Here is a 12,714-nt window from a genome sequence, read left to right as displayed (position 1 = left end):
CGGTCCCTCCCTCCGGCCTCCCTCCTTCACTGGCTGACGGTCCCCCCGGCCTCCCTCCTTCACTGGCTGACAGTCCCTCCCCCCGGCCTCCCTCCTTCACTGGCTGACGGTCCCTCCCCCCGGCCTCCCTTCTTCACTGGCTGACGGTCCCTCCCCCCGGCCTCCCTCCTTCACTGGCTGATGGTCCCTCCGGCCTCCCTCCTTCACTGGCTGACGGTCCCTCCGGGGACGGGCCCTGCGAGGGCGGAGTCCCAGGAAGCCTCAGCGCCTCCGCGGTGGACTGGATGCGAGGGGATCGCTTGGAGGGAGGGCTGCGGACACCGGCGACCCGCCATGCGTGAACGGAACCGAGGGCCGCACAGAGCGGCCGCCACCCAGGCTTCCACAGCACAAGGCTCCAGGGGCCAGAAACGGGCACACGGGGCCTGCAGGGCGGGGTGCACATGAGACCCCACCAGCTGTTACCGTCCCGGCCTTCTCTGCCCTTCCCTATTTCCCCACGGGGGTGAGGGGGCGGGGCCATTGGCAGGGGCCCATGTTCCCACTCACCATACAGACGGCTTCCAGAATCTGCCCGTTTCAAGCCAGTACAGTAATGCCATGGGGGCCTCTGAGCGCCATCTGGGGAGCAGTGGTTCGCAAGTCGGTATTTGCACCTTTTCCTGTCTTCAGGGCTGTGTTCAGCCGGTCGGAGAGTTTAATGCGCCTGCGTCACCTGTGGCGGGACCAGGGCCAGCCACGCCGCTCTCCTCTCCAGCCCAGGCCTCCTCTGGCTGCGGCCCCGCGGGCCATGGCTCTGCCTGGGGCCGCCTGGCCACGTCCCTGGCAGCTCCTCTGCGGGCTCTCTCTGCGGTGCTGGGGTGCTGGGGGGCCGGGGAGGAAGGCTCGGCCACAGACGGGGCAGGCTCTCCCCACACGGGCTCCAGGTGGCCCAGGGTTAGCCTAAGGCTTGCAGACCAGAGGGATCTGGACCTGGCTTTTTCCTCGCCAACAGGTTTTTGGGGTGGAGTGGCTTCGAGGAGGAAAAACCAGGGGCAGAGAGGTAGGGAACAGAAAAGAAAGACAAGTGTAAGCTGCTTCGCTAATCGCTTTATGACCAGAACCCGCGAGTGGAGAAGGCCCCGCGCAGAACCACACGCAGGTTCGGGACCGAGGTGCGCCTTCAGGCGGGCGCGCTGCAGCCCTCACTGCTGGACGGTCACTGGGTGAGCGGTGCGGCCGCGCCGATGTCCGCGTGGCCGGAGGGAGGCCGACGGAGCGTCAGTTTCATGTGTCAGGATCCACTGACGTTCCTCCCCGCCCAGCGCCAGGCGGGCTGCCCTTGATGTCACACCCCTCAATATGGCCGCCACCTGCCTGGTCTCCAGCGCCGGGCACATGGCCCAGTCCTGCTGCCGCTCCTCCAACACGGCCTCCGATCACCGCCTCGCCCGTTACTTACCGCGGAGCAGGGCCGGTCTCCTGGGGGAGGGCCGGGGCGCACCTCTGGAAACCATGTATTACTCTACGTTGAAAGTTTAATCATTTTATTTTATTTTTTTAAATATATTTTATTGATATTTTACAGAGAGGAAGGGAGTGGGAGAGAGAGTCAGAAACATCGATGAGAGAGAAACATCAATCAGCTGCCTCCTGCACACCCCCGACTGGGGATGTGCCCACAACCAAGGTACATGCCCTTGACCAGAATCGAACCTGGGACCCTTGAGTCCTCAGGCCGACGCTCTATCCACTGAGCCAAACTGGCTAGGGCATCATTTTATTTTTTAAATATATATTTTGATTTCAGAGAGGAAGGGAAAGGGAGAGAGAGGTAGAAACATCAGTGATGAGAGAGAATCATGGATCGGCTGCCTCCTGCACGCCCTACACTGGGGATCGAGCCCACAACCTGGGCCTGTGCCCTGGACCTGAATCGAACCTGGGACCCTTCAGTCCGCAGGCCGACACTCTATCTATCCACTGAGCCACACTGGCCAGGGCGAAAGTTCAATCATTTTCATTCAAAGCCGAGGCCCGTGGAGAGAGCTGCCTCGGCATTTTTGGCTGCGGCCTCATCGAAGGGTCTGTCCAAGTTTTAATGCCGAAGCGGGACCCGCGGCGCCGTGGCCGAGTTGTGAAATCTGTCCCTCCGGATTCCATCTGCGTCAAGCAGCCAAGGGTCAGCGTGACTCAGTGCTCCGGGCACCGGGTGTGTCTGCAGAACGCGCAGTGAGTTTACGCCGAACAAGCCTGGGCTAACGGAACTCATTCCGCCGCCACCATCAGGACAGGACGTGCTGTCTGTTTGATTCCTCAGGCTTTACCGCCTGGGCCTGCCAGATTCGGTGAGCAGGACGCAGCCCGGACGCGTCCCAGGAGCCCGCAGCATCTGTGGCCCTTTGGATGCTGGTGGAGATTTGGCTCTGCCCTGGGCCAGCCTCCTCTGCCTTCCCAGGGGTGGGGTGGGGGAGGCCCATGGCCTGGGCCCGGAGAGCCACCTAGGGGCTCCTCCCTCCGCTGCGACTCCCGAGTCTGAGGATGAAACTGAAGCCAATGACAGCACGTAATTGTCTTATTCGAGGACCCAACGTCACCCCTAAAGCACACCCTGCTCACCGCCCATTGCTTTCCGGTGCTCACGGCCTCACTCAGCTCCATCTGAAAGGAGTGGGAGGGGAATATGAGCTCCAGAAAAGCCGGCCGGTGTGGCTCAGGGGTTGAGCATCAGCCTATGAACCAGGAGGTCACGGTTCAATTCCCGGTCAGGGCACATGCCCGGGTTGTGGGCTCGATCCCCAGTATGGGGCGCGCAGGAGGCAGCCGATCCACGATTCTCATCATGGATGTTTCTCTCCCTCTTCTCCCAAAGTGCCCAGAACACAACAGCCTTTCTGCCCTCAAAAAAGATGGTTACTTCCTGAGAGGGCTGAACAGCTGTGAAAAATTCTTTATGTCAGGCCTCAGGCCAAAACTCTTCATCAGGCATTTCCCAGCTGGCCTGCCATGGAGAGCCCCCCACCCCACCCCAGGGCCGGGATCCGTCACTGACAAGGAGATCTCCTGCGTAAAACATTGTTCCCGCTGTGAATATTTAGCCGGAACCCAAAATATGAGTGTTCTACACACTCCAGGGAGACAGCAGACTGCCGGGCAGAGCCGGGCTGCCGAGGCGGGCGGACAGATGGACGGACGGCTCTCCGGGACCTACCCAGGCGCAGGGCCCCGTTCCCAGGCCTCCTGCTGCGAGCCCGCCTGGCCAGTCGGGACAGAGACTGGGCCTCTTTGGCCTGTCCACCTGCCTCTTTGATCGTTAACAACGCACAGCGCCCCAGGGGGGGTGGGCTCCTGGGTGCGCAGGGGAGGGCACGGCCCCAGGTGGTCTGTCACCTCCCCCTGGTCTCCTGACCCCTTTGGACATGTCCCTGGGATTGAGGTGGAGGGTCCAGGAGAGCGCCGAGGAGCCCGAGCAGGTGGCCAGGGGGTGAGGGAGCAGGAGGCGGAAGGAACCCTGGGCCAGTTTGCTGGCCGGGGCCACGCAGAGGCGGAGCCCGCTGAGCAGAAGGGGCCCCAGAGGCCACCTGGCGGGGGTTCCGACCCCGTCCAGACCCACGTGGCCAGACACCTACGGCCGGGGATGTGGACCGTGGAGATGGGCTGCGCCGAGGCCGGGTCTGTGTGCAGCCCACGGCCAACCCGGAACCGGCCTTTGAAAGAATGCTGGCTCTGCTCTCAGGCCTCAGCTATGACCTCCCTTGGCCACTCACTCACCTCTCTCCTTTTTAAAAAATTAATGTATTTTTATTGACTTCAGAGACGGAGAGGGAGATAGAAACATCAATGGTGAGAATCATGGATGGGCTGCCTCCTGCACGCCTCACACTGGGGATGGAGCCCACAACCCGGGCCTGTGCCCCGACCGGGAATCGAACCGTGACCTCCTGGTTCACAGGTTGGCGCTCAGCCCCTGAGCCCCCTGGCCGGGCCCTCCTTTTGCTCTCTTCTTCCTCAGCGGCCCCCTCCGCCCCCAGCCGCCCCAGGAGCTCCTGAGACCAGCTGCTGCCTTAAGTGCTGGTGCAGACCTGCCCGCCCCGCCGGCATGGCCAGGGGTCCCAGTGGCTTCGGCATTGACCGGGGAGGCGGCCGGCAGCGCCACAGCCCTGTCTGTGCCTGGAGTTTGCAGCGTGGCGAGCAGGCGCCAAAGCTCTTATTTATTCTCGCAGCTGCGTGTTTCTATTTTGGTTCTGCTCATCCAAGCCGCAGTCCGGTGTCTCCACAGAAACAGCCGGCGACCATCTGGCTCGCCCAGGGAACGGGGTGGGGGGGGGGGCGGGGGGGAGGGAGACCAACCCTGTGCGGTCCTCAGTCTGTTCCTCCCGAGCGGGCTCCGGGCCCAGCTCTGCCGCTGGGGAGGGAGTTGTATGACAACCAGTGTTCCAGCTCCTGTCCCCTCCAGGGAGCCCTCGAGACCCCCCCCTGCAGGGGAGCACACCTGCCCGCTGCAGGAAGCCGGGGCCCCGGCAGGAAGGCCTCCTCGGGTGCCCAGGGGCGGGTGGCCGGGAATGACCAGCTTGTGGCCCGAGGGCCGGCTCGCCCGCTTCCCAGAACAGCCGTCTGCGGGGAGTGGGATGCCCACGCCAACAGGTGCTGCGGCTGCAGTGGCTCAGCGTCGACATGCGACCCAGGAGGTCAGGGTTCCATTCCCGGCAGGGCAGGGCACAGGCCGGGTGGCGGGCTCCAGCCCCAGGGGGAGGCGTGCAGGAGGCAGCCCATGGATGATGCTTTCTCATCATGGATGTGCCTCCCCCTCCCCCTCCCCTCTCCCTCCCCTCCCCTCCCCCCGGAACTCAGCAGACATACCTTTAAAAACAAAACCAGCCACCGCTGGGTCCCTGAGGCCAGGTTGCTCCGGCTGCAGTCAGGTGGGTGGAGGCTGGCGGGGGGAACAGGAGAGCAGTTTGTAGGCAGCCATGAAGGCGGCCATGAAGCCAGCTTTCCCAACAAAACAAACACAACCCAGCCGAGGACGCCTGTGTGCCCTGCCAGGGGCCCCTCTGCCACCCAACCTGCCCCCCGCTCCGCCCTGTCCCCCCGGCACCCGCCTCCGCCCGGCAGAGAAGCCTCCTGGTCCCCGGGTCAGGCCCGAACTGAGCAGCGGCTGTGACCGCCCGCAGGCAGGGGCTCCGAGGGCTCCGAGGGGCCGCCGGCCTGGCCTCTGCCGCCGCTGGGCGCGGTGCCGGCGCTCTGGGCAGGGCCGGTGAGGGAGCTCCGCGCTGGTGCAGAGATGGGTTTTAAAACGTGATTCCTTCTTTCCGCACAAGTGACACATGTCCATAGCGGTACGTCAGAAACACAGGGACAGCAGGAAGCTAAACCCCGCTGTGTCCCCGCCGTGTCCCTTCTGTGACCCCTTCGTATCCCCACCATGTCCCCTCCGTGTCCCCACCATGTCCCCTCCGTGTCCCTTCCATGTCCCCTCCGTGTCCCTTCCGTGTCCCACCATGTCCCTGCCATGTCCCCACTGTGTCCCTTCTGTGTCCCCGCCGTATCCCCACCATGTCCCTGCCGTGTCCCCTCTGTGTCCCTTCTGTGTCCCCGCCGTGTCCCCTCTGTGTCCCCGCTGTATCCCCACCATGTCCCCTCCGTGTCCCTTTCGTGTCCCCGCCATATCCCCTCCGTGTCCCCACCATGTCCCCTCCGTGTCCCTTCTGTGTCCCCGCCGTGTCCCCACCATGTTCCCGCCGTGTCCCTTCTGTGTCCCCTCCGTATCCCCACCATGTCCCCTCCGTGTCCCTTCTGTGTCCCCGCCGTGTCCCCTCCGTGTCCCCTCCGTATCCCCACCATGTCCCCTCCATGTCCCTTCTGTGTCCCCGCCATGTCCCCTCCATGTCCCTTCTGTGTCCCCGCCATGTCCCCTCCATGTCCCCTCCGTATCCCCACCATGTCCCCGCCGTGTCCCCTCCATGTCCCCACCATGTCCCTGCTGTGTCCCTTCCGTGTCCCCTCCATGTCCCCACCATGTCCCTGCCGTGTCCCCTCCGTGACAATTTTCTGCACACGTGCTCACACATTTCACAAACTTGGGATCGACTGCATTAGAAAATTAGACACTAAGTTTCAGAGCAGCTGGGTGCGCAGGAAAAGCTGTGAAAACCGCGAGCTTACACCCACCCTCCCCCCAGCCCCCGAACGTGGCCTTCCCATCGATGGCAGATGTGTCAGCACGAAGCCCCTACAGATGCGTGACCGGACCACCCGCCGCGTCTGCCCCCCTTCCTCCTCCTGCTCCGGCCGCTGCAGCGGGTCCGTGGCCGCTCTCCCGGCTGGACCCGCGTGGAGGTGAGCTCTGATCGGGGCGCCGGAGGAGAGCGCCTCCCGTCACCGTCGGGTGGGCGACCCCACAGGCCCCGGTGGTCCCGGCAGCACCGAGCACCTCCTGGAAGTTCCTCCTTCGCCCTCTGTTCCTCGGGGGGGGCGGGGGGCTGCGGCGGCGGGCCCCCTCCCTGTGGTGTGTCCGCAGCAGCTCACACCCCTCGGATGCACCGCCCGGGCCTCTCCCTGCAGCCGGCCTGCTCCCGTGAGGCCGTGAGAGGAAACTGGCCCCAACCCCACAGGGCAGCGGGCGGTGCCCCACGGGAGCCCAGGGCCGGCTCAGGGTGCAGGCAGGTGCCACCCTCGGTCCAGTCCCCTGAGGAGCGGGTGCCTGGTCTCCACCTGCGAGCCCTGAGCCCGAAGGAGTCGCCAGACCTAAGCAGGGGTGAGGTCAGTAGCCTCTAAATGTCCTGGGCGGGGGGGGGGGGGGGGTCCCTGGGCCCCTGGGCCTCCTCCTCCCCCAGCCCGCCCCCACGAGCCCAGGAGGCACTTACCTGCCACTGTTTCTGAGGCTCAAACCTTGCCAACTGCCACTAGGTTTCCGGAAGGAATGCCATGCTTTTGAGATTTGCCTAACCCAGCCGTGGGCAAACTACGGCCCGCGGGCCGGATCCGGCTGTTCTATCCGGTTCTCTTGCTCTCCCCTCCGCTCCTTTACTTTGAATTTATATTAGTTCACACAAACACGCCATCCATGCTTTTGTTCCAGCCCTCCGGTCCAGTTTAAGAACCCATTGTGGCCCTCGAGTCAGAAAGTTTGCCCACCCCTGTTCTAAACCATTTCTGAGGGGGCCCTTTCTCTCCAGGTGGGGCTGGAGCCGCCCTGCTAAGCTCTGGGGCTGTGTGGCCCTCGGGGGCAGTGTCCTGGCCTCGCCCCCCCCCCCCCCCCAGCTAGGGCCCAGGTGTCTGAAGCAGGGGCGGTGGGGACCCATGAGAATGCCCTGTCAGGAGGGACCAGGGATGCTCCCAGCCCCCTTGACACAACCTCTGAGCAGGGCAGGGGGGGGGGGCAGGGAGCAGGCAGCCTGTGTGTGGGGGGGGCAGGGAGCAGGCAGCCTGTGTGTGGGGGGGGGCAGGGAGCAGGTGACCTGTGTGTGTGGGGGGGGGGCAGGCGGCCTGTGTGTGTGTGGGGGGGGGGCGGGGAGGGGAAGCCGTAAGGAGTGGAAGGCTGGGCCGGGGTCCCCCAAGCTCACCGGCCGTGGCCGCGGGGGCTCCGGGAAAGAACACCAAGAGACACAGCAGAGGCCACAGCCCACAGCCGCCGTGAGCACCGGGTGTATTGACATCAGCCAGAGAAACAGGCGCAAGTGAACAGGGCGAACAGTCAGAAACACTTCACAGCAGGGAAACAACACAAATAAATGGAAACAAGGCTGCTCCCGGCGCCGGAAGGGAACCACCCAGCCCCCCCCCCCCAAAAAAAAAAAAACGTGCCGCGGCCTCACTCCCCGTGGTACGTGAAGGAGCCCAGCAGGTTGTAGTCCTCCTCCAGGTCCAGCACGGTCTGCACCACGCTGTGGTCGTCGAAGGCCCGCCGGCTGCCGGGGTCGGCCTCCGCCGCCTTCTGCGGGCTCTCGTCCATGAGCAGCGCCCAGGCCTCCTCCGCGAACGGGGAGCCCCCGCAGGGGTCGCACACGCGGCCCAGCTCCTCTTCGAAGCCCAGCTTCCCGGCCAGCTCCTCGATGGTGCGCACGCTGGTGTGGTCTTGGGGAGAAGGGGCGCGTCAGGCTGCAGGGAGAGGCCTCCGAGCCGCGGGCGCCTCGGGTTTGCGCGAGGCCGGGCGTGTCCACCCGGCCAAACCTTAAGGGGGGCTCAGCACCCCCCTTTCTGGCTCTCATTGTGCCCAACTGTCCGCAGCCCCCAAGGAGGGCGTGGCGGGAGGATACGGGGTGCACATGTGTGTCCCGGCTCTCAGGCATGACAACTCAAGGTGAGGCGAGCGGGTAGAATGCGCTGCCGGTGCAGAGGTACCCAGGCCTCCAGCTCACCTCCTGGGGCGGCTAGAGGAGACGGGGTGCCCTAAGGCCATCCCTTCCCTCCCTGAAGAGCCAACAGCCCAGGCTACCCCGGAGGAGGAGCCGTGGTCCCACTGTGCGGTGGGGTCACTGGAGCAGGGCTCACATAGCTCACCCACAGCATGCAGGCGTGCAGACACTGTGCCCACACGCACAGCGCGCTGCAGTGCCGCCGGTGGGGGTTAGAGCGGAGCTTTGGGATTTACTTCTTTTTAAGTTAACGCTTTTATTGATTTTTTAGAGGGAGAGGAAGTGAGAGGGAGGGAGGGAGAGAACCATCAGTGATGAGAGAAACATCACTGATCGGCTGCCTCCTGCACGCCCCCTACTGGGGACCAAGCCCGCAACCCAGGCCTGCGCCCCGACTGGGAATGGAACAGTGACCTCCTGGTTCATGGGTCAGCACTCAACCCACTGAGCCACACCAGCCGGCTAAGATTTCTTTTCATCGTGTGTTCCCACCACAGCTGGACTCCCCCACCTGTGTCTACGGCCCGTTTCCTGCAGATCTCAGCTCAGCCACCAAGTTCTGGGGCCGCGGCCCCCACGGCTGCACCGTGGCGTTTCTGAAATGGCTCCCGGGCCACCAGGTCTCTGCACGGCCTGCCGTGAGCAAGGCCAGCGCGCCGAGTACCCGGATGAGAGACGAGTGGCCTTTCCCGACCCCTCTCCTCGAGGCGGAGCGCCCGGGACTCACCGATGATGTCCAGCAGGTCCTTTGTGACCTCTTGGCTAGAACTGCCGAGTGGCAAATTTGAGTCAACCTTCAGCTCTTTCTCCATATCTTTCCTGCAGCCCCCGGGGAAAGGAAAAAGGTGGGGAATTAGAGCCTCTTTCAAGAAAAATATTTATTTTTTTTAGTTTTTTATAATGTCCTTTTTTAAAAAAAGTATTTTTATTGATTTCAGGGGTGGGGAGAGAAACATCAGTGATGAGAATCATGGATCAGCTGCCTCCTGCACGCCCCCAACTGGGGATCGAGCCCACAACCCGGGCCTGTGCCCTGACCGGGAATCGAACCGTGACCTCCTGGTTCATAGGTCGATGCTCAACCCCTGAGCCACGCTGGTCGGGCCCTCTTTCCATAAAATATTGACGGGTGTTAGGTAATGTTTACGACAAAAAACGTACTGACAACTGTTTACTGTCATTGAAGCTGTGGTTAGAGGACAAGGGGAAGACGCCACCAGTGGCGCCCACTGCAGCACCACAGACCATGCGCCCGTGTCTGAGACCAGGAGGACTGCTTGAGGAGTGGAGCCAGGTCAGCGCTCCTTCATTCCCCGCCCACAGGGCAGCCAAGATGGCAGCTTAGGGCTTGGTGCCTGGGCCGGGCGTGTGCAGCTCCCTGGGGAAGAGAAGGTCCTGGGAGACCCTCCCCGGGATAGTCAAGAGGCTCTGGGCTGGTGGGAGCAGAGGTAAGGGCGAGGCCAGTCATTCACCCTGTCCCCAAGGCGGGCAAAGGACCCCAGAATTAAGATTTTTCTTTCTGTGGCATAAAAAATGTGAGGGGTGGTGGGGGCTGGGAGAATAGGGGGAAGGGGGGAAGGGGAGATATCTGTAATACTATCAACAATAAAGTTTATTTAAAGGGATAAAAAGAAAGAAAAAATAATGTTACTTGGAAAACCAGGATCTTTAACACTCACTCCTCTGGTTTGTGCCGATGGCCTTCCACCCCCCCTCACCCCTCACCCCTCACCACAAACACACCCACATACACACACACTCTCACACACATTCACACTCACATTCACACTCATACACACATTCACACACATACACATTCACACTCACACACACACACATACACACACTCACACACATTCACATTCTCACACACATTCACACTCACACACACTCACATTCACACTCATACACACACTCATTCACACACATTCACACTCACATTCACACTCATACACACATTCACACACATTCACACTCACATTCACACTCATACACACATTCACACACATACACATTCACACATTCACTCACACACACTCATTCACACACACATATACACATTCACTTTCACACACATTCACTCACACATTCACACTCACACACACTCATTCACACATTCACACTCACACTCATTCACACATTCACACACATACACATTCACTCATTCACACACATTCACACACACATTCACACTCACACACACACTCATTCACACTCACACACACACACATTCACACTCTCACACATACACTTACACACTCATTCACATTCACACTCATTCACACATTCACACACACATACACATTCACACACACTCACACATTCACACTCACACACATATACATTCACACACATTCACACACACATTCACACTCTCACACATACACTTACACTCATTCACACTCACACACATACACACACATTCACACTCTCACATACTCACATACACTTACACACACATTCACACACACACGTTCACACACACACATTCACACACACACATGCTCACACACATATACACATTCACACACGCACATTCACATTCACACACACACATTCACATACACACACACATACACACACATTCACGCTCACACATACACTTACACACACATTCACACTCTCATGCACGCACATTCACATACACACACACATTCACATACACACACACACACACTTACACACACATTCACACACACATTCACATTCACACTCACACACACACATATACACATTCACACACGCACATTCACACACGCACACACATTCACACTCTCACACATACACTTACACACACACTCACACACACACATACACACACTCACTCACACACACATACACACACACACATTCACATTCACGCTCACACACACACGCACATGCTCACACACATATACACATTCACACTCACACACATTCACACACATACATACACACACACACATATACACATACACACACACATTCACGCTCACACACACACACACACACACACACACACACACACACGCACGCACACCACTGTCGGGACCAGCCTCGGAGGCGGGGCGGCGGGAGGGACCAGGCCCCTCACCGGCCGGGCGCGGGCGGGGTCACCTGAGGCCGTCTCTCCGCCCGCTGTCCCCGTCCGCCGGGCTCCAGGGCGGCCTGTGGGCGGCCAGGGCGGGGCCGCGGCCCAGCACGTTCTCCCTGCTGGCCAGGGGCTTCCTGGGGGCGCACGGGGCAGGCTGGGCGCTGCCGGGGGCCGGGGCCGGGGCCGGGCCCTCGTTCTCGGGGGCGAAGGGAGCCCCGTGCGCGGGGAGCGGCAGCGCCAGCGGGTCCGGCTCCGGCCTCCGGCCCGCGCGCTGCTGGGAGAGCCGCACGCCTTCAAAGGCCCGGTCGATGGCCGCCGTCAGCTCCTTCCGGCATCTGCGCAGCTTCTCGGACATCGCCCTGAAAGCGACCACGTGGCCACGATGTAAAACACGGAGCGGCGCCGAGGGCCGTTCGGCGAGGCCGCGAACCTCCAAGGCCCGTCCGCCTGCATGTCCAGGAGCTGGACGCGGCCAGCAGCCTGGGGGGGGTGGCGCAGGGGACCCCAGCCCCAGGGGACCCCACCCCTTTCCTCCCCACGTGGCTCCGCCCCACCCCGGCCGCACCCCGCACCCCTGGCGGAGATCCTCACCCGCAGTCCAGGCGCCGCCACCCCCCGCCAACGGTCGGTGCTGGAGGGTGGCACGTGCCCCAACCGCAAAGGCGCAGGTTAAAGGTCAGACAGGGCCCGGACAGTCCCTGTCCCACCCGGAGGGCAAACAAGGGGAGAAGCCGCCTGACTCGGGCCTCGAGGCTGCGGTTGGGGGATGGGAGTGCGTGGAAGGGGCCTCGGCAGGGGGCGGGGCCCCACGGGAGCGCCCAGGCCGGAGGGGCAGGGGTCTCACTTCTTAGCCAGACTGGGGCTCTCCCCAACCCGACACTCTCCCAGGAAGGTCGGCTTTCCGATCTGACCGAGCAGAGGCCGGGGGGATGGGCAGGTCCCCCATCTGTGCTGACTTGAGTGACAGTCAGTGCTGGGGAGTTCAGGCAGGGGTGCAGGGAGGAGGGGTGCGGGCACTGCTAGGCTCCCCTGCAGACTGAGGGCAGGAGACCCCACAACCTTCACTTGGTTGGGGGAAACTCCAAGACTGACGGCTAGGGAGCACAAACCCAGCGCAGAGGGAGGAGTGTGTTTGCCGGGGGCTGTTTGCTGGGGGCAGACGACTGGGGTGACCGGCGATGGGCAGCTGCAGTCTCCGCCCACTCCATGACAGCTGTGCCCGCCGAGCCTTGGGATCCATCCACACCGCATGGTGCCCCCCGCCCCCCGCAGCGCCTCGGCTTCTACAGGAATCTCTCACCACCG

At 62.1% G+C, this 12,714-nt stretch overlaps 1 protein-coding gene across 1 annotated transcript; it reads right to left on the bottom strand.

The window, feature by feature from the left end:
- Positions 1–7,594: 7,594 nt before the first annotated feature.
- Positions 7,595–12,524, bottom strand: LOC308250817 (uncharacterized protein C3orf62). The gene is made up of 4 exons (XM_080673558.1): positions 12,001–12,524; positions 11,433–11,768; positions 9,064–9,155; positions 7,595–8,055 (listed from the first exon to the last, which is right to left on the bottom strand). The coding sequence occupies exons 2-4, from the start codon at positions 11,762–11,764 to the stop codon at positions 7,793–7,795; spliced, it is 687 nt and encodes a 228-aa protein (XP_080529684.1). The 5' UTR covers positions 11,765–11,768; positions 12,001–12,524; the 3' UTR covers positions 7,595–7,792.
- Positions 12,525–12,714: the final 190 nt, after the last annotated feature.

This window comes from Plecotus auritus (assembly GCF_963455305.1).
Source record: "Plecotus auritus genome assembly, chromosome: 6".
NCBI classification, from domain to species: Eukaryota; Metazoa; Chordata; class Mammalia; order Chiroptera; family Vespertilionidae; genus Plecotus; species Plecotus auritus.
The sequence above is the reverse complement of the archived record's forward strand: the minus strand, read 5'-3'. Positions and strand labels throughout refer to the sequence as shown.